At 45.4% G+C, this 21,637-nt stretch overlaps 2 protein-coding genes across 2 annotated transcripts; one reads left to right on the top strand and one right to left on the bottom strand.

The window, feature by feature from the left end:
• Positions 1 to 1,313: 1,313 nt before the first annotated feature.
• On the top strand, positions 1,314 to 8,327 carry PHYC (phytochrome C). The gene is made up of 6 exons (XM_078573940.1): positions 1,314 to 1,523; positions 1,613 to 4,063; positions 4,223 to 5,036; positions 5,120 to 5,413; positions 5,515 to 6,109; positions 6,208 to 8,327. Exons 2-5 carry the CDS (start codon positions 2,329 to 2,331, stop codon positions 5,714 to 5,716), a joined length of 3,045 nt encoding a protein of 1,014 aa, XP_078430066.1. The 5' UTR covers positions 1,314 to 1,523; positions 1,613 to 2,328; the 3' UTR covers positions 5,717 to 6,109; positions 6,208 to 8,327.
• LOC144702536 (Pyridoxal-5'-phosphate-dependent enzyme family protein) lies at positions 5,788 to 10,052 on the bottom strand. Its single transcript, XM_078574585.1, has 7 exons — positions 9,765 to 10,052; positions 7,983 to 8,201; positions 7,847 to 7,921; positions 7,589 to 7,732; positions 6,496 to 6,804; positions 6,169 to 6,404; positions 5,788 to 6,075 (listed from the first exon to the last, which is right to left on the bottom strand). The coding sequence occupies exons 1-7, from the start codon at positions 10,050 to 10,052 to the stop codon at positions 5,859 to 5,861; spliced, it is 1,488 nt and encodes a 495-aa protein (XP_078430711.1). The 3' UTR covers positions 5,788 to 5,858.
• Positions 10,053 to 21,637: the final 11,585 nt, after the last annotated feature.

Here is a 21,637-nt window from a genome sequence, read left to right as displayed (position 1 = left end):
ATATCAATATTTTATTTCGAAATTATCGTCTTTCGATGAAAGATAACTTTATCATAGTCCTTATGGTAGATGCTGAATTTGAGTTTAGCTATACTTTACTCTTTTCAGAATATTTGCTTTCTGTCTTCAATGGGCCATCTGCTTATCCCACCCTGTCCCGTATAGTTCTGCATCTTGTCCCTTGAGATGGGACTAAATGGCCTCTTGTCATGGTGGGGCTGTCATGTTTGGTGTCCCATCCTGATACAGTTTAGTTCCTCTTGCGTCTTATGTTTGGATGTGATTTTATTCAAGGGAAACGATGGATGGTGACAGATAGACGGATAAATTGTGGTTGTGGGATCTTCGGATGGATGTATGGTCGATAGATGTGTATGTCTACCATCCAATTGAGGGTACTTGGACGGAAAGGAGGAAAATGAGTGAATGATTAGTAGATATATGAGTGGATGGTAAATTAATAGGAGTATATGGATGGTGGATGGATGTGTATATTGATAATTGATGGTAGACAGACAGATGGAGGACACATGGATGGAGAGTGGCAAATGACTGAATGAATGATAGATGGATGGAGGGGTAAAAATATAGATGGGTGGATGATAGATTTGTGGATGTAGGGGTAAATAGATTGTGGATGGATGTGTATTTGGATGATTGATGACAGAGATACATGGATGGAAGGGTGGCAAATGAGTGAATTAATGGTAGATGGATGGTAAATATATGTAAGAAGGGATAAATACATGATTGTTATCATGGCTGAGCCAAAATACGCATATCTCAGGCTGTTATAATAGCAATATTATTGAATATGGATTTGTTATAATTGTTATAATATTGAATATGGATTTGTCCATTTGTTATAATAGCAAGTAGTCAAGGACAGTTTGGGACTGCAAAATGTATGATGAGATCTCAGGCTGGGACCATATAGTCACATAAATAAATAATTTATTTATGGGGGGACAAGGTCAAGGTGGTATGGCTTATGGCAACCAACGTGCGGTGCAGAATTACAAAATTATCCAGCCTGATTTCACTTGGATTAATCACATTTCTATATTGTTTGTTCTATTATACAATCAATTGCTGGGCTTATTACCGTCACTGTCAATGTCATCAGATATTTTGTTATATTATCGATGAGGGGTAAAAGGGTAATTTTCCCTAGTCTGACCCGGTACGCTGCACCCGGTTTCGGCCGCTGTCTTGTAACGTTGGTTGGTGGGCCCGGCAATGGACAAAAGCCCAACAAGATTGGAAAGAGAAGCCAATTCCAGTATAAATATCGCCTGGAATGGATTAACAACCCAACTCTTTCTTCTCTTCTTCTTCTTGTTCATGAGAGCAGCTGGCCAGCGGATTTTAGGGTTCGAGAAGGAATTTTTCCATGATTTTTGCTGAGATTTTGAACAAGAATGTCCAACTGCTGAGGTATGATTAATGTCGTCTCTTGGAAATTGGAATCAATTCACAACCCAGTTCCAGGCGTTCAGAGGATTTCTTCTTCTGCTGCTGAGGTATGCTTCTTCTCCACGAGAGCAACAGATCCGAGGATTTTAGGGTTCTTGAAGGAGTTTTTCCGCGATTTTTGATGATTGGTATTCAGGTTTTTGAACAAGAATGGACAACTGCTGAGGCCTATGTAGTGTCGTCGCTTGGAATCAATTCACAGCCCAACTCTTCTTCTTCGTCTTCTTCTTCATCTTCATGAGAGCAGAAGATCAGAGGATTTTAGGGTTCATGAAGGAGTTTTTCCGTGATTTTTGATGATGGGTATTCAGGTTTTTGAACAAGAACGGCCAACTGCTGAGGCCTGCTTAGAGTGTCGTCGCTTGGAATGAATTCACAGCCCAACTCTTCTTCTTCTTCTTCTTCTTCTTCACGGGAGCAAAAGATCAGAGGATTTTAGGGTTCGGGAATGAGTTTTTCAGTGATTTTTGATGATTGATATTGAGGTTTTTGAACAAGAAAGGCCAACTGCTGAGGTCTGCTTAGTGTCGTCGCTTGGAAACAATTAACAGCCCAACTCTTCTTCTTCACAAGAGCAAAAGATCAGAGGATTTTAGGGTTCTTGAAGGAGCTTTTCAGTGATTTTTGATGATTGGTATTCAGGTTTTTGAACAAGAACGGCCAACTGCTGCGGTCTGCTTAATGCCGTCGCTTGGAATCAACTAACAGCCCAACTCTTATTTTTCTTCTTCTTCTTATTCTTCTTCTTCTTCTTCTTCTTCTTCACGAGAGCAGCAGATCAGAGGATTTAAAGTTCCGGGAAAGAATTTCTCCATGATTTCTGCAGATGGGTATTAAAGTATTGAACAAGATATGCAGTTGATCCAGCCCTTCGGATGTTTGATAGCGGTAGAGAGGGAGACTTTCGCTGTGATCGCCTTCAGCGAGAACGCTCCCGAGATGCTCGAACTGACTTCTCTCGCCGTCCCAAGCATAGAACAACAAGAAATCCTCTCAATCGGCACCGACGGTCGCGCCATCTTCCACCCGCGTAGCGCCACCGCGCTTCAGAGAGCCGCTGCCGTCGACGATGTCAGTCTCCTCAATCCGATCTTAGTCCGCGGCAAGAACTCAAGCAAACCCTTCTACGCAGTTCTTCATCGGAACGATGCAGGATTGATGATCGAGCTGGAGCCCGTTCAGCCGTCCGATACGCCGGTGACCGCCGCTGGAGCTCTGAAATCATACAAACTAGCGGCGAAGGCCATCTCCAGGCTGCAATCCTTGCCAAGCGGAAACATATCTCTTCTTTACGACGTTATCGTAAGGGAAGTGAAAGAACTGACCGGCTACGACAGAGTGATGGCTTGCAAGTTCCACGAAGACGAACACTTGGAAGTCGTTTCAGAGTGCCAAAGATCAGACCTCAAATCCTTTCTCGGCCTTCATTACCCTGCAACTGATATCCCGCAAGCATCAAGATTCCTCCTCTTGAAGAACAAAGTAAGAATGATCTGCGATACTTCAGCAAAACCGGTTAGAATAATTCAAGATGAGAGCAGGCTGCCTCAGCCTCTTAGTCTATGTAGATCAACTCTGAGGGCCTGCCATGGTCAGTACCTGCAAAGCATGGGCGCCATAGCTTCCTTGGTCTTGTCCGTTGTGCTAAACGGTGAAGAGGAGCAGCAGTCTGGTAGTAAGCTCTGGGGTTTGGTGGTTTGTCAACATGGCAGCCCCAAATTCCTCTCTTTTCCCCTCAGGTACGCTTGTGAGCTTCTGATGCAGGTTTTCGCTGTCCAGTTGAGCAAGGAAGTGGAACTGGCAGCCCAAATTAAGGAGAAGCATGTATTAAAGATTCAGACTGTTCTCTGCGATATGCTTCTGAGGGATGCTCCTGTTGGGATCTTCTCACAGTCTCCTAATGTTATGGATCTGGTCAAGTGCGATGGAGCTGCGCTTTACTACCAAGAACAGTGCTGGCGGCTGGGAATTACACCCACTGAAGAACACATTAAGGATCTCTGTAAGTGGCTGGTGGGTTTTCATGGTGGTACTTCTGGGATGATCACTGACAGCCTCTCTGAAGCTGGGTTCCCTGGAGCTTCATTCTTGGGAGACGATGTCTGTGGGATGGCTGCTATTAGAATCACTAGCAAGGATTTCATTCTCTGGTTCAGAAGCCACGATGCAGATGAAGGTGGGTCTGGGAGTAGTAGATTGCGGTCTCCTCCTTTCTTGAAGGCTTTCTTGGAGGTGAACAAGAAGCGGAGTTCTCCGTGGGAGGACGTGGAGATGAACGCCATTCACTCTCTGCAGCTCATTGTGAGGAACTCATTGAAGGAGGAGGCTGAGGGTGAGGGAGGGAGCTTGATCTCACAGGGCGCCGGAGAGCTACGGACGGTGGCGATTGAGTTGATGCGCCTTATAGAGACGGCAGCGGCTCCGGTGGTGGCCGTTGATTCCTCAGGGAAGGTTAATGGGTGGAACGTCAAGGCAGAGGAGCTGACTGGAATTTCAATGGAGAAAGCCATCGGCGCGCCTCTGGTAAACTTTGTTGAGGAGGATTCTGTCCATGTTGTCAGAAAAATGCTCAGCTGGGCTCTCCAAGGTGGGTTTCTTCTCTTCTCTTGTACTATATCCAATTATCCATCATATTCCATCTTTTAGAAAAAACCATTTTCGTAATGTGAAAAAAAGCATAACCTTAGTCCTGTCTCATTCCATTTATTCAACTCTGTGCTTTCTTTAAGATTCACATTCATGGCAGATAAAGAAGAACGTAACGTTGAAGTGAAACTGAAGAACTTCAAGTCAACAGAAAATGCTGGGCCGATCATTCTGCGGGTGAATGTCTGCTGTGCCCATGATAGACAGGGGAACGTCATTGGCATCTGCTTAGTTGCTCAAGACATCACAGAGGAGAAACTGATTCTGGACAAGTATGCTCGGATCCAAGGAGATTATATCTCAGTAAACAGACACCCAAATACCCTCATCCCTCCAATTTTCATAGCCAACGAGTCGGGCATCTGCGTCGAGTGGAATGCACCCATGGAGAAGCTCACAGGCCTGAAAAGAAAAGATGCTGTGGATAAGATCCTAGCTGGGGAGGTCTTCACTGTTAAAAGCGTCGGTTGTCGAGTCAAAGACTGTGATACTTTGACAAGACTCAGAATCGTCTTCAATGGGTTGATGGCAGGGCGTGATGATTCTGAGAAGTTGCAGTTTGGGTTTTTCGACGCCAACGGTGGATGTGTTGAGGTTTTGCTTTCAGCCTCCAAAAGGGTCAACGCCGATGGAAAGGTTAATGGTGTGGTGTGCTTTCTACACACAGCGAGCTCAAAACTTCAGCGTGCTCTACTGCTGCAGAGTGTGTCCCGAGAAGAAGAGTGTAAAAAGAGGATGGCTTATGTCCGCAGGGAAGTTAGAAATCCTTTTCAGGGTCTGGTTTTTTTGCATAGCCTCATGGAAGCCACAAATTTAACTGAAAAACAAACGCGAGTGCTGAAGTCTGCGGCTTTGTGTATGGAACAATTGCAAAAGATCATTGATGAAGTGGACTTGGAGAGCATTGAGCAGTGGTATGGAATCTGCCTTCAAGAATTTCTCTTCTTCTATTGAAAATTCATGCTAAGATGAGATTATTCGCTTCTTTTTCATACAGCTACATGGAGATGAGTGACGATAAGTTCGACTTTGTGGAATCCTTGGAGGCTATCGTGAGCCAGGGAAAGCCTGAAAGCATCTTCAATAAAGTTCCTTTACTACTCGAAGCGCCGCTGGAAGCATGCCATATGAAACTTCATGGTGATAATTTGCGGTTTCAACAGACACTATCAGACTTTTTAGTGAATACCCTTCATTTCACTCCGCCATGCGAAGGGCCTGTCTTGCTTCGCATCACTCCAAGAATAGAAAGGATCGCAATGTCACTGCAAATCGCCAAATTTGAGTTCAGGTGAAACCTTTAGATTATATGATGTCATCTCAGTCTAACATGAAAGACACTGTTATTTTCTTCTAGTTCACCCTTCTGGGTATTCATTGTGCTTTTTTCAGGATCATTCATCCGGCTCCGGGGATCCCAGATGCGCTGATTAGAGAGATGTTTCAGCATAGAAGGGAACCATCTAGGGAGGGGTTGAGCCTGTACATCAGTCAGAAACTGGTGAAGATCATGGGCGGAACAGTGCAGTATCTAAGAGAGGCTACCACCTCCTCCTTCATCATCATCTTGGAGTTTCCTGTCGCTGAAATATGAACTAGCTTTTACCTCAATTTATGGGCCCAAAGCACGTTCAAGGACAAAGGCCCACTAATGGACTTTATGCGTAGAAAAAATCAGCTGCCATCATCACTACTCAATCCAGTTCATGGAATCAAGCTCAAAATGAATGCAGAGGCTAATCGAGGAACTCCAATCCTGAGGCAGAAGGAAGCAAACCATGGTCTTTGAGGTAGTGGTCGTTATAGAACTTGCTGAGATGCCTCATCCCACTATCACAAAGGATGGTGACAATGGTATGGCCTGGTCCCAGCTCTCTTGCCAGCCGCACGGCTCCAACGCAGTTCATGGCAGACGAACTTCCCAGAAACAAACCGTCCTTCCTCACAAGAAACCTGAAAAGCCCATCAAAACAGATCAGCCGCAAAGGTACACTTGACAGTCAGGGTTTAGTGTTTAGGGTTTAAGGTAATTTCATCATGATTGACCTGGACATATCCACTGCCTCTCTATCTGTGCCCCTGTAGGCGCCATCCAATGCAGCCAGCACGAAGTTGCGGGTCAGCCGGTTGATGCCAATGCCTTCGGTGACAGTGTCAAACGGGTTCTTCAGCCTGCTGCCCTCGGCCTCTTCTCTGGTATACATCACTCCTCTGGTCACCTTGTTGAACAGTCCTGACCCAGGAGGGTCGATCAAGAAACACTTAATTTCTGGATTTCTACCCTATAATCACCAGAACACGATGCCAAAAGCTTAAGAGAAGAATGATTTTCAGAACATTGATTCTGATAACACAGATGATTAAAGGAGAGACCTTGAGAAATCGTGAGACTCCTGCCACTGTGCCACCAGTGCCTGCTGCGGCGATGAAAGCGTGGACTTTACCCCCAGTCTGCTCCCATATTTCTGGACCTGTGGTCTCATAATGGGCCCGGAAATTCGCAAGGTTTTCAAACTGGTCAGCAAAGAAGCCACCCTTGCAATCGCTGCCAAAGAAAGAATGTTTTGATTCAGACGCCTCCACCGCCCTTCTTCTTGCAATGTTCACAAAGTGATCCTTGTGCGTGATGGAAACAGGCCTCACCCTCTCCACAGTTGACCCAAGAGCCTCCAGTATCTGGGACTAGAGATCACACGGCCAAGGTATCATCTTCATAAGTATACTCATCAAGGGCAGTTGTATTGATCAATAAAAGAACCCAGCGCTTAATCAAATGGATTTGATGTATGGGAGTCACTTTGAAAATATAAGTGACCATGGGCATTTAGTAGTTGATCAAGAGGAGAAGCCAGAATTTGTTCAAATGGATGAGGCATAAAAAAATATTCAAAGTCTGGTTACACTTCATGACTGTGATGACAGTGACCTTCGAGCTGTTGGTGGAGAAGACAGGCAAGGGTTTATTTTGATGGATGAGGTATAGAGAGTAATTTTGTAGGTATAAGACATCATGGGTAGTTAGCAGTTGATCAAGAATAGGAGACAGATTTTTCTCAAATGCAAGTGGGATAAAAATTGTACAAATTTGGGTTTATGAAGTCATAGAGAGACACTTCGTATATACGACGGGTAGATATTGATCGAGAAGAAGCCAGCGTTTATCCAAAAGGAAGAGGTGTATGAAACATGTTCACCTGTGGGTTTTACCATGGCATAGAGAGTCAGTTTGTAAATATAATGATCAGGGAAGTTAGTTGTAAATCAAGAGGAGAAGCCAGAACTTATTCAAATGGATGAAGTGTAGAAAAGCTATTCAAATTTGGGTTTACGATGACAAAGAGATAAATTTCATAGATACAAAGGTCATGTGCAGGTTGTTGTTGTTGATCGAGAAGAGAACCCATTGTTAATTCAAAGAGTTGAGGCGGCAGAAACTGAATAAATTAGGGTTTTGGACTGCATAAACCTTTTCAATGGCAGCATCATCTGGGATAACGACGTGGCACTTGCATCCATAAGCGGGAGCTACAGTGGCAATGCTGATTGCAGTGCTTCCTGCGCTGCCTTCCGTAACAATCCCTCCTTCCACAAGATCTCCAGATTCAATGGCCTAGATCAGAGGCAAACACCCAGAAAGAAGGATCAAATCAAATCAGAGAAAAACAAGCGAGTTTCTCCACGCGATCGAATCGGGTTTTAATTCAATCGAGAAGAAGCATCTCACCTCTTCGATGATCTTCACGGCCACCCGGTCCTTGATACTGCCCCCGGGGTTCAGAAACTCCGCTTTGCCGAGAATCTGGATCATAAAGAAGGAATTAAAGATTCGTTTTCAGCGAAAATGCGATCGGCGAGCGTACCTCGCAACCCGTGGCATCGGATAAGCTGTTGATTCTGATCAAAGGGGTGTTGCCCACTGCTTCGACGATTCCCCGGCGTGAAGGTCTGTTCTTTCGCTTGCTCGTCGCCCGCCGATGCTTTGATGCGATGGACAGAGCAAAGTAGGAGAAGAGAGCGATCGACAGCGCCGCCGCCGCCGATCGACAGAGCTGTAGCGGCGGCGCCAGCTTCCCTTGTAATTAGTAACTTGTAAGAACAACTGCACCAGTTAACTTTTTAAATACTTTCGACTTGTGTCACAAATCTTATACTTGTGAAGATTATAATCCTGCCTAGTTTTAAAAAAAAAAAAATTCTTGGCAAGCTGTTTTATCTTGTTCATTTGTTGTTATAAACTGTGTGAAAATAGATTTAGCATGTTTTGATTTAAATGGGGTATTCTTTGTTTGATGACTTTTGAGAAACCATCGTTACACTTTAATCTTGAATAAATTATTTAGTACTTGCTCTGTCTAGGGTTCTATATAATGCTGGTCATTGGTGATTCTTTCCACAAATTTAATCTTCTGCTAGCTCTTTAATGTTCCCAAAATCATCCTTAACTTAGTCGAATTTTAATTTTATAAGTTAAAAATCATACTTTAAAACGTCTATGTCAATAGACTTTACATAAAAAGGCATCTTATTGTGTAGCAGATAAGCTCTAGGTTTTTGTGAGTACCCTAAGAATACCCCGCTCTTCAGATAGAGAGGGAAACTACTATAGAAACAAAATCAGGACGTTTGGGTGTTTTGTTCTTTAAAAAGTTCATGTCAAGACTATTTGAATCTGAATCTAGGTAGCAGCTTGTTATGTATCAACTCATGTTCGCAGCTTCTTGTTATAATATTTATGGAAGGTTATCTTTGGGTAAGAGTGTTTTAAACATTTCACTAATAGACCATTTATCTCTCTTATCTACTTCATAAATGGAAGCGGAATTTTGATGAGAAGTTCTTTATCATCACAGAAGTCATGAAGGTTTTGTTCTCAGATTTTCCCTGATGATCTAAAATTGTGTAAAACTCATGATGAATTCTTTTTCCAAATCTTCTATCTTTTTTTTTCTTTTCCATGTCAAGAAACATAACTCATTTTCTGATTTAGCTACTGTTTGGAACAAGAAGTCAAAGTGAATCTTTCTTTCATCTACAAAGGGATACCAATTACCCTTATATCATCTACATAAATAATTTCTGCATTTGTAATACAAATATAGTTATTTTACAATCATCACAAAACTGACCATGGCTTGTAATATTCTGTCGTGATCCATCTGAATAAAAACAGATCAAACTAAAACCTTTTTGTCATTGATCACCATTATTATGCATTAACGGTTAAGTTGTAAATGGTTTTGAGTCTTTAGTTTCCTTAACATAGCTGTGAGTGAATATCCCCCCCTTCAGGGGTATTACTGTAAATCTCTCTCTCTCTCTTGTAGGGTTCTCTCCTCCTCTACATAAGAGAGGAACCCCCCACCCCTTCACGAATATACTTCAGATTATACGTTTCTCTTATTACACATGGTATCAGAGCCTCTAGGTCGTTCTTGACCTAGGTGGTGGAGCACCACCACCTCCCTCCTCCTCTCCGGCCCTCTGCTTGCCGGTGATCGTCGCCGACGCCCTCTGCACGCGTCGCCCTCTACCGCTCCGGCCGCCGCCCAACCTCCTCAAACCGCCGGCCGCCGCCCTGCACCCGACCGGCCGCCGCCCTGCATCCCGCCGGCCGCCCGCCTCCTCGCCAGACGGCCGCTTACCTTCCGCCGGCCGCCCTGCATCCCGCGCCGCCGCTTTTCAGCCGCCTGCATCCCGCCCGCCACCGCCGTCCGGCGCCCTGCATCGCGCCGATCGCCGCCGCCTTCGCCGGGGACGGCCGCTACCTTCTGCCGGCCGCCCTGCATCCAGCCGGCCGCCGCCCGTCCGGCCGCCCTGCATCCCGCCGGACGCCCTGCATCCAGCCGGCTGGCCACCCTGCATCCCGCCGGCCTAATCCGGCCGCCCGACCCTATCCGGACGCCGCCCTGCATCCGGCCGCCGCCCTGCATCCAGTACCGGGCTATTGTCGCGTCGACGCTCCCCTCCTCACCTACTTGCTGTCATGGAGCGTCTCGAGGGATCGTCGGCCTCCTCCTCGCTTCCGCCACTGATTCTGTATCCGGGTACATCTCTGGATCTCCCGATACCTTCCCACACTTTTATCACAAGACTCCAGGGCCCGACGACCCTACTTGATGGCACTAACTATGTCATGTGGTCCGCCGGGTTCCGTCGGTTCCTTGAGATCCATGGTCGGCTCTCCTTTCTCACCGACGACCCGCCCTCTCTAGAGGATCCCCGGTTTGCCACCTGGATCACTCAAGATCAGGCGGTCACCTCCTGGCTTCTGAAGATGGCTATTCCGACCATCGCCGAGCCGATGCAGCTCCTCTCTCCGTCCAAGGCCATTTGGGACGAATGGGCCCGTATGTACGGGTATCGCTCCAACATTGGTCGGACGGTGGAGATCGTTGAAGGGATGTTTCGCGCCCGCCAGGGTACTCGCTCTCTTCAGGAGTTCTATGCCACACTGCACTCTCTCCTCAACCAGCTTGAGATCTATCAGCCCTACACGCCAGATCTCACCGTGCAGCGTCGCTATTGCGAGGAGACAACAGTTGGACTATTTCTGGCAGGCATCGACCCCACCCTCGGCGCTCAGATTCGGGGCCCTATTCTGAGCTCGATCACTCTCCCGACGTTGGGTGAGGCCTTCTCCACCGCTCTGCAGGTTAGCTCTCCGGGGCCCGTCCCCACTCCCCTCTTGACCGACTCCACCGCCCTTTCCTCAGAGACCCGCCCTCGCGGGCGCGGCTCTGATAACGGTGGTCGCGGTCGGGAAAAGGGACGCGGGCGCGATGGCAAACTCTACCCCCCCTGCGTTCATTGCCAGAAGTTTGGCCATCGCTCTGACAAATGCTGGCAGAAGTTTGGTAAGCCAGACCAGGTTGCCCACTCCAGCACGACGGACTCCGCCTCGGCCTCGGACCTCCTCACTATCTCCCGGGAGGAATTAGCCCGCATGCTTGCCACTCGCGCTCCGACGGATACCTCGAGTACCTCGGGCTCCCATACTTCTCACCTTGCGTAGACCTCCACTTCAGGTACCGCTCTACTTGCATCTTCTTTGGGTCCCTGGATTATCGACTCGGGAGCCTCTGCACACATGTCAGGTACCTCCTCTCTCCTCTCTCAAATTGCCAGCCTTCCTCACCCTGAGACGGTCACCATTGCGGACGGTCGTGTTTGTCCCGTTCGGGGCAAAGGCCGTTCCCTACCGACCCCCTCCCTTCCCCTTTCGGATGTTCTCTACGTACCCAATTTTCCCGTTAACCTCCTCTCCATCTCCGCTATCACAAAATCCCTGTTTTGCTCCGTATCTTTTTTTCCTTACCACTGTACATTTCAGGACTTGCGGACGGGAAAGAGGATTGGTTTGGGACGTGAGACCGGCCGGGGTATCTACGAACTTGTCCCTGATCTCCCTCCGACTGGTTTCTGTTGTCTTCTCTCCCAGTCGGACACTTCTCTCCAATGGCATCGTCGTTTGGGCCATCCTGGTATTACCAAACTTCGACAGGCCCTTCCGTGGCTAACACTATCTCCTTTTGATTGTGAGTCTTGCCAGTTAGGCAAGCATTTTCGTTCTACTTATTCCCGTCGTGACTCTATTCTGTGTACGAAACCGTTTGATCTCGTACATTGTGATGTGTGGGGACCGTCTCGTGTCTCCTCCCCTTCCCACTTTCGCTACTACATCGTCCTCGTCGATGATTTTTCTCGCCTCTCATGGGTGTACCTTCTCCACGACCGCACTGACGTTCTGTCCTCTGTTCGTCAGTTCCTCCAAGAGATCTCCACTCAATACTCCTCTACCCCCAAAATTCTTTGCACGGATAATGCCTTGGAGTTTGTTCAGTCCGCCCTCCGAGATCTTTGCTCCTCCCGTGGCATTATCCACCAGACCACTTTCCCCTACACCTCCCAGCAGAACGGTGTCGCCGAGCGGAAACATCGTCATCTTCTGGATATGACACGCACCCTACTCATCGAGATGGGCGTCCCACACTATCTCTGGTCGGATGCCCTCCTCACCTCTGCCTATCTGCTTAACCGCTTACCTTCCTCTCCTCTGGGTGGTGAAGTCCCTCTCCGTCGCCTACACCCCGATCGTGAGCTATTTACACTGCCTCCTCGGACGTTTGGGTGCGTGGCCTTTGTCCATGACCACTCCCCAAATTTGTCCAAACTAGCTCCTCGCTCCCTCAAAGGCGTCTTCGTTGGCTACTCTCGTACTCAGAAAGGTTATCGTGTATACCTTCCTGATCAGCGCAGATACCTTGTATCGGCCGACGTAACCTTCTTTGAGACCACTCGCTACTTCACCACCACTTCGTCTGTGTCCACCTCTCCACCTACTTCGTTCACTCTGACACCCTCGTCTCCTTCTTCCGTTGCTCCTCCGCCTCTCTTGGACGTAATACTTGAGTCACCCTCCTCCACTTCTCCTCCTCGCTTGGGACCGCCTGCTCCGTCAGTACTTACCCAGGAGCCGGACTCCGTCGAGCCACCAGGCGGGTCCTCGCCCACGTCCGCAAGTTCGGCGCCCCTTGCATCGGCACCGATAGACCTACATCTCCCCATTGCTCTACGGAAAGGTACTCGCTCTTGTACCCTTCACCCTATCTCTACCTACGTACACTATGACCGTCTTCACCCCACCTATCGTGCCTTCGCCCTCTCCCTCACATCCGAGTCGATACCGAGGACCCATGTGGAGGCCCTGCGCAGTCTCCACTGGAAGGCGGCTATGGATGCGGAATATGCGGCCCTCACCGAGCGTCAGACTTGGATACTTGTTCCTCGTCTGCGCAATACGAATATCGTCACCTGCAGATGGATATTCACGGTGAAGTATCACGCCGATGGCACGGTTGATCGATACAAGGCCCGTCTCGTGGCACGCGGCTTCACCCAGACCTACGGCATCGACTACAAGGAGACGTTCTCTCCTGTGGTACGTTTGAACTCTATCAGAATTCTTCTCTCTATTGCGGTAAATCAGGGGTGGCCCCTCCATCAGTTGGATGTTTCCAACGCCTTTTTATACGGGGAGCTCACCGAGCGGGTGTTCATGGAGCAACCGCCCGGATATATCACTCCAGGCTCGGCTGGCAAGGTATGTCATCTACAACGTGCTTTGTACGGCCTCAAGAAAAGTCCACGTGCATGGTTTGCCAAGTTCAGCAAGCTTGTGCTTGCCTTGGGCCTCACCCCATGCACGGTGGACCCTACGGTGTTTCGTCGACACGGATCCACTGGCACGGTCATTCTTGCGGTCTACGTGGATGATATTTTACTTACGGGCAGTGATCATGAGGGACTTGCTCAAGTAAAACATTATCTCCATCAGCACCTGACCATCCGGGACTTGGGTACGCCCAAGTACTTTCTCGGCATAGAGTTTGCACATCAGCCGGGTAAGCTGATCCTGAATCAGCGAAAGTACGTCCTGGATATGTTGGAGGAAGCGGGGTTACTAGGGTGCAAACCTCGAAGTTCCCCGATCGACAACAAACCGTGCTTCTGGGATTCTACTTCTCCGCTACTTACTGATGTTGAGCCTTACCGACGCTTAGTTGGGAAGCTTATTTACCTCACTGTTACACGCCCTGACATTGCCTATCTAGTGGCACTACTCAGTCAGTTCATGCATGCTCCTCAGGACATACATTGGCACGCTGCCCTCCGCGTGCTTGCCTACTTGAAGCATGCCCCGGGCCGAGGGCTACTCTACCAGCGCCATGGCCATCTGCGCGTGGAGGCCTACTCGGATGCAGGTTTCGCTGGCGATCGGGGGGATCGGAAGTCCACTTCGGGCTTCTGCACCTTTGTTGGTGGAAACCTCGTTACGTGGCGGAGTTAGAAGCAGCGGGTCGTCTCCCTATCTAGTGCGGAAGCCGAGTACCGCGCCATGACGCACGCCTCTTCGGAGCTTCTATGGATACGCTCTCTCCTTCGCGAGCTTGATTTTCCTGTGCAGGAGGCTATGCCAATGTACTGTGACAATCAAGCCGCTATCTTCATCGCCAGCAATCCCACCTTTCATGAGCGGACGAAGCACATTGAGATCGACTGTCATGCGATTCGTGATCGTGTGCTCGCGGGACTCATCACTACTCCACAGGTGGGATTCTCAGACCAGTTGGCGGACATCTTCACCAAAGGACTGAGCACCACCTCCTATGACGTCATCTCTCGCAAGCTGGGCATGTTTGATATCTACGCTCCAGCTTGAGGGGGAGTGTGAGTGAATATCCCCCCCTTCAGGGGTATTACTGTAAATCTCTCTCTCTTGTAGGGTTCTCTCCTCCACTACATAAGAGAGGAACCCCCCACCACTTCACGAATATACTTCAGATTATACGTTTCTCTTATTACACAATAGCCTTCTATAGTATTAACTCATTTGTCTAGTGACGAAACAATATTAAGTATACTCGGGCCGAACATTTAATATCTCACTCGATCAAAAGTATTTTAATATTTAACTCTTGCTCTACCAACTTGCGATGAGCAGGGTTGTCTCTCAGGGACTAGGTATTAGACTTAATTTTGAGCCAAGATAAGAAGGTAATAATAAAATATTGATTGATTTATATAGAATAATTAATAATAAGACAGTGATCATATAACAATAAGATAGTGTCACGTGGTCAAATAATGTGATCAATGCTTGGGATAAGCATTGAGCAGTCTTCACTTGTGCAGCTTAAGTCTCTTTGGACAGCTTTACATTGCTTGGAGGTTTAGGAGAGAGGGTAGGGCTAGGACCTTAACATCAAAGGGACATTGTATTAGAATAATTAAGATTACAGTAGGATGATATGAGAGAAGACCACGGATGATAGCAAAGTAAGGAGATGGAATGTAACACGCGTCGTTGGGTAGTGGCGTTCCTGCGCTTAAGGCCTGCAGACCCTGTGCGCACATGCGGGCACCGCTGCAACATGCGTGCAACCCCCCTCCCCCCCCCACCCCCACCCCTTCGAGGACTGCGTGCATGTGGGTCTTGATGGAAATATATGTGGCCAGCAAGCCAATTACACATTCCACATCTCATTCGATGTTCATTCATTATAGTGCACTGTGATTCTTATAATGAAGTCCATGAGTACATGATCAGACTTAGTGAATTATGATATCGTAATACGGAGATCACTAATATTTAAGCATGTGTTCAAAACATTCTTATTTGAAGGATACGCGAGAAGGACATCGAAGTATCCGGATAGAATAGCACTATCTAGCCTCATTCATATGATGAGTATGGTCGGTCCTATAGCCATTAATGTGGAGACAATAAGGATAGATAGTGGGTGCTCTTTAGTGGAAAGAGTTCACTGAATTGATCCGTACGAATCCCTGAATGGTATTATACCAAACTGTCAATCAGGTCGATTTACGTCATGGTTGTGTAAGTGGTCCTTAGACTTGAGACACCAAAGATGTCTTGTGGACGGACGGTTGTACTTTGACTATGACCAATAAGTCTCTAATCATGGGATTCTAAACGGTCTTAGTTCAGGTACATCAAGAATTTCACGAAGACGATTGAGTGGTCAAGATGGGATCATCCACCCTCGGTATAAGAGGTAACAGCTCAAGGAAGAGGATGCAATGAAGTCCTTGGCCAAGGCAGTGAATTATCAGAGAAGAGTTCTTCGATGATTTCGAATGCATCAATACTAACTCAGATGACCGATTAGGGTTTGACAGTTGACCATACCCTAAGTCATCCAAGGAGCGTCAAGTGGGTGCGGGACTATACATACATGGTAACTGATGACGAACAGGTTCCATGAAGTGAGTAGATACACACTCCTTTGTATCTTCTAGAACACGAGGTGAAGCTTGGCACCTCACGTGTTGGAGACTCGACCTATCGATTGGGTTAAATCGATCTGACATTAATTAATCTCTATAATGATATATTTAATTAATTTAGAAGGACAATAAAGGTTATTGTGCCGTTGGGGTAATTAACTAGACTGATACATGGGCCTAGAGGGTCACACATAAATGGTCTTTTGGACGTCGGAAGATATACTAAGTTTTGGTGGTTTTTATGAAAAATGCGGAAGGCCCTGAACGAAATTCACCCAGGCCACAATTGTTCAGGGGTCTTTCTCCTTCTTCTCCCTTCTCCCCTCACACCCTCTTCATGCCCGATGCGATCGGGATGGTGCAACGACGACGATGGGGGTAGAACGGGGCTCGTCAACGAGAAGGAGGAGATCTGATGTGCAGATGATTGTGTGGATACATCTAGAGGCTGCACATTTGAGTAGCTCAACTCAACTCGCTCTAGGATCCAAGAAATCACGTATGCAATCCGTGTAAAGGCAGTTCGTTTCATGATTGTATTGATGTCACTCGATTTCCGTTCAAGTTTGTCGCTGTAGAATATTTTGATTTCTTCATCCATATCAAGGCCTCTAGAACCCAACAGGTCTATGCCCTCGGCGCAACTGCCAGTGGATTGTAACACATGCCTCGACGTCTAACCTCTACACCCCTTTGCTCGGTCTCAAGCTTGACGCTCCATGTGCCACCAATTCCTGCGTTGACACCTCTACCGCTTTGGTCTGCCTTGGCACCCTGTGTCGCACTTCCGCCTCGACACTCTTTGTGCCATGCCTTAATCTCCTAGCGGAATGTCTCCTGCCCCGTGTGTCGCAAGCATCGCTTACGGCTTGTGCGCCTGCACGCTCGCAGTGTCTGCGTCCTACGAGCACAACCTGTGTGTCTCGTGTGCGCACAATGTGTAGCGCCTATGCCCACACATCCTTGGCAGCCTGCGTGCAATGCCCATGGCATGCACACAATGCACATGGGCTATGCATGTGGCCTGCCCTGACCCACCGCACTTGTGCACTAGTGAGCACGAGCACCTAGATGGTGTTGGCTTTAAAGATTAGGGTCGGGCGTCAGCACATGTGGTGCATGCGGTGTCCACGCTATGAATTCAGTCTCCAATAATGAGGCCAAGCATGCGAGCATTTCCTCGATAGTTATCAAGCAGGCCTCCACGCACGAGTGACGCCTACTTTGGGGCCTTGTAAATAGTGATCATAGGCAAAAGATGGTAATGCTTCTAGACCTAATATAATAAGTGTACAACAATAAGACTGTAAGATAGGAGCGATACAAGATTATGTATATGTTAATATAGAAAAAAGAAGATAGGAGAATAATATGACATGACAATTAAAAATAATGTTTAATGGATGAGAGCAAAAAGTTAGTATGATATTAAGGACTTGTTTGTAAGAAAATGATAACATATGTAAAACATAGTAAGAAATAATTAGAAGATGAAAATATCGAGTTCTAAGGCTATGACTTACATGATACTATAATGATTCAGGCAGAGGGAAAAAAAAGAATCATAAAAACTTTCAAATTAATTGAAAACTCAGTCATTGAATCACATAGGTACATATTGAGTTTGTTATTTCTCAGTTCCTGAAGGAAGTTGTAGCAATCTTTTCAAGTGTCCACTCTCTAGATGTATCTATGAGATCTTTGAAATGTCTAATATCCTTGATCTCGATGATTTCGAATGCATCAATACTAACTCGGATGACCGATTAGGGTTTGACAGTTGACCATACCCTAAGTCATCCAAGGAGCGTCAAGTGGGTGCGGGACTATACATACATGGTAACTGATGACGAACAGGTTCCATGAAGTGAGTAGATACACACTCCTTTGTATCTTCTAGAACACGAGGTGAAGCTTGGCACCTCACGTGTTGGAGACTCGACCTATCGATTGGGTTAAATCGATCTGACATTAATTAATCTCTATAATGATATATTTAATTAATTTAGAAGGACAATAAAGGTTATTGTGCCGTTGGGGTAATTAACTAGACTGATACATGGGCCTAGAGGGTCACACATAAATGGTCCCTTGTGTCACACATAAATGGTATTGAGCCCCACTATTGATATATCATCATAATTTTCACCATTACAACCACATGGGGTAGAGGACACCCAATGACACAAGGGACAAGAAAGATATCAATTAGGGCACTGGGTTGATTTTTTTTCAACATTTTTCCAATTTATACTTAACCATAATTTTCCAAAAACCCTAAATTTAAAGTATATCTTCTGACACCCAAAATACCATTTGGCTATGACTCCCGAGGCCCATGTATCAGTCTAGTTAATGATTCTAATGGCCCACTAAATATTTTTATCCCACCAAATCCAAAGATCATAGGTCATAGTAAAAACACAGCCATCCATCCACATAATATCTTTGGTCTCTAAGGACCGTATGATTATGATTTCAATCAACATGACTGATAGTTTGGTATAATACCACTCAGAAACTCGTACGGATAAATTAAGTGAATCTTTTACTAAAGATCACCCAGTATATATCTCTGATGTCTCTTGTCTACGTGACCAGCCATATTCATCATATGAATAGAAATATGTAGTGTTACTACATATAGACACACACACACACACATATATCAATGTCCTTATCGAGTATCCTTTGAATACAAAGACTAGTAGTCTCTATTTTATGGTATCACCATAATTAACTTAGTCATATGTGATTAGCTTTCCGGCCACATATATTTTCACCAGGAAAGACAAAATAAGAGGATTGTGAAAACAAAATGAAATTTTAATATAGGATGCAAATAGTATGCTGATAATATTGATTTCTTTTGAATTCCATGAAAAATTTCTCCTGCACTAGATTTGGGCTTGTTGGAATGTAAAATTCGGGCCTTTTTTTAGAGCACGAGATCATATCAATTGAGGAAGAAAAAAATGATACTTGAATATTGGGAAAAATTGTACACTCAAATCCATGAAGAACGAATATTTTGAGTACTTGGGTTCATTTCACTCGGTCGGTGCTCAGTTTAAATATGAAGTTCCAAAATAAACAATCTAGGTATGTTGTGTATCGAAAACAAAATGAAATTTTAATATAGGATGCAAATAGTATGCTGAAAACAAAATCAATGCTGATAATGCTGATAATATTGATAGGATGCAAATAGGATGCAAATAGTCATTGGCACATCAGATGCTTCTCCACCTATTCTTGTTTGAGTTTTGAAGTAACTCTAATTCTCATGAAATGTAACATTGACTGATATAAACATTTTTCTTGATTCAGGATGAAAGCATCTATACATTTTTGGGTTGTGAGTAACCAAGAAACACACATTATAGAGCTCTGGACTGAATATGCACAAATCCAGTGCAGTCAAATACCCTAGAAGTCAAATCTATCTTCAACTTAATATGATATACCAAACTGTATCTTCACCGTATGAACACATGTTTCAATAATGTTTGAAAGATCAGACTTGGACTTCAATAGATACACCCACATCATCCGTGTACAATCTTTAATGAATATAATATACCACCTTGCTCTGGTCATAGCTATAGTAGACGATGCCCCCCATACATCACGATGAATAAGTGAGAATGGTGTTTTTCTTAGCTCACTTCTCCCCGTGAAAGATGCTCATTTATGTTTAGAAAACTGACCTGTATCACATACAAAATGAGAGAAGTTAAAAAATTTGAAAGCCATGAGAAACATAAATTTAAGAGTTGGAATGGATGTCCAAGATATAAATGCATTAACTTGAGTATGTCTACTTGTTTTTTGCACTCATGTCCCTGAGAAGCCAGGATAGATACACGAGCTCCATCACCAACGTCACCCACTTGTACTAGCCCATTATTCTCCTTAAAAGATGAAGTATTCAGGTTCTTTGCCTTGTTATAAACAAAACACCCATGCCAGAGTAAAATAAGGTCCAAAATATTTAACAAGATTCTGGGGCAAATAGGTTTGCTCAAAGGCCTCAAACATGAAGAGCATGCAGAATGACACCCAGATCACCAATCCTAACATCGCCTATCGTAGTGACCAATAACATTTTGCCGCCTGGAGAAAACATACTTCTATTCCCTTCATAAGGAGCATAATTGTGAAAATTACAATATTGTGGAGTCATATGATCTGTTTCCCTTGTATAAACAATCCAGTAAAATGAGATCTAAAGAAAATAAGAATTGTCTCACCAGCTGTGGCCATAGATGTGGATCTTATCATAGTCTTCAAGTTCTCAAATTCTTCACTCACTTTATCATACTCCTCAACCAATATAGTTCTTCCACCTCCTTTGTTTCTTTCCCAGATTTAGACTCAACTTCCTTGGTATCTGTGGCATGAGCTTATGCTGGTTTAGGATGTGGATTCATGATCCAAAATGTATCATTTCTATGGTTTAGTTTATTGCATTATGAGCACTGCAATAACCTTCCATGTCTTCCTCTGGGTTTTTCCAATTGTATCATCATGTCCTTTAGATGCCCCCTTGTACAGAGTTGTCTTGGCCATAAAACCTTCTCCAGAATCTCCGTTATTTTTATGTGGAACTAGTTTAAGGCGATTCTCTTCATAGAAAATTATTTGGATGGCTTCTTCAAGATTGGATACATGATCGCGATCGAGAACTTGGCTCCTTAACTTCTTGAATTCTTTGTTCAGTCCCATTAAGAAACTGAATGTACTATCTTCTAATGTTGAGGACCACTCTTTGGAGTCTTGCTCGGCCTAAAATGGTCAATTTCCAGCCATACAGTCTAGAGCTCCTCGACATATTCTGCAACAGGCATATCACCTGACCCAAGTGTGTTAGCCTTGGTCACAAGTTCAAAAATGCACCAGGTGTGACTCTGTTTCACATTGCTCTTACGGAGTTTTTCCAAATCTTCTTTGTAGTCTTCAGATAGTAATAGTTCAGAAAGTGATCACAGGTCATACTTTCCCTTCTTGAGGAACATCTCAACATACTCTCTCCAATCAGAAAGACTGAAGCCATTGAACTTGACTACATCAGGTACAGTTGTAAAGAAAACATGATTTATAGTCTCTCATCCAGCTCCATGCACCTTAATGATGACTCCTTGACTCGCCTCCTTTTTCATTTTGCATAGTCGGTATACTCTAAGTATCTGCCTTCTCAGACTTAGTATTAGGTACACAACGAACATGCAAGTAGACAAGGAAATCAATTCTGGGTTGGCCATTCAAAGGCAGACAATACCATGAACAGGTGGTGCATTTCCTTAACTCACATCCCAAGATCGTCAGTGCTCTCCATAGAATCTGACCTCTCTAGTAACCGAGAAGAGCTTCTGGTCTGTATGTTGAATATTATGCCACACCATTTTCTTCGTTGCAAGGTATGGTTGATTGCTTCCTCCACATTGGCTGACAAGAACATGAAAGATGAGGGGCACAAGAATATCTTAACAATATGACATTGAGACACACACTTTACACCTGAAACTCATACTATGCTAGATCTTCTTATCCTCAACAGGAGGATGACCAGGTAACAATGCTAGGAGTTTTCACACAAAACAAACTTACTTTAACCAAACGATCTGCCCCATCTTTTATGGGGTTACAATGTGGGTCCAATATAAGTGGGCCAAGTATAAAAACAAAAGAAGGGGTACAACCCAAT

The sequence above is a fragment of the Wolffia australiana genome, chromosome 4, assembly GCF_029677425.1.
Source record: "Wolffia australiana isolate 7733 chromosome 4, ASM2967742v1".
NCBI classification, from domain to species: domain Eukaryota; kingdom Viridiplantae; phylum Streptophyta; class Magnoliopsida; order Alismatales; family Araceae; genus Wolffia; species Wolffia australiana.
Note: the sequence above shows the minus strand (reverse complement) of the source record. Positions and strands in the feature narration are given on the sequence as shown.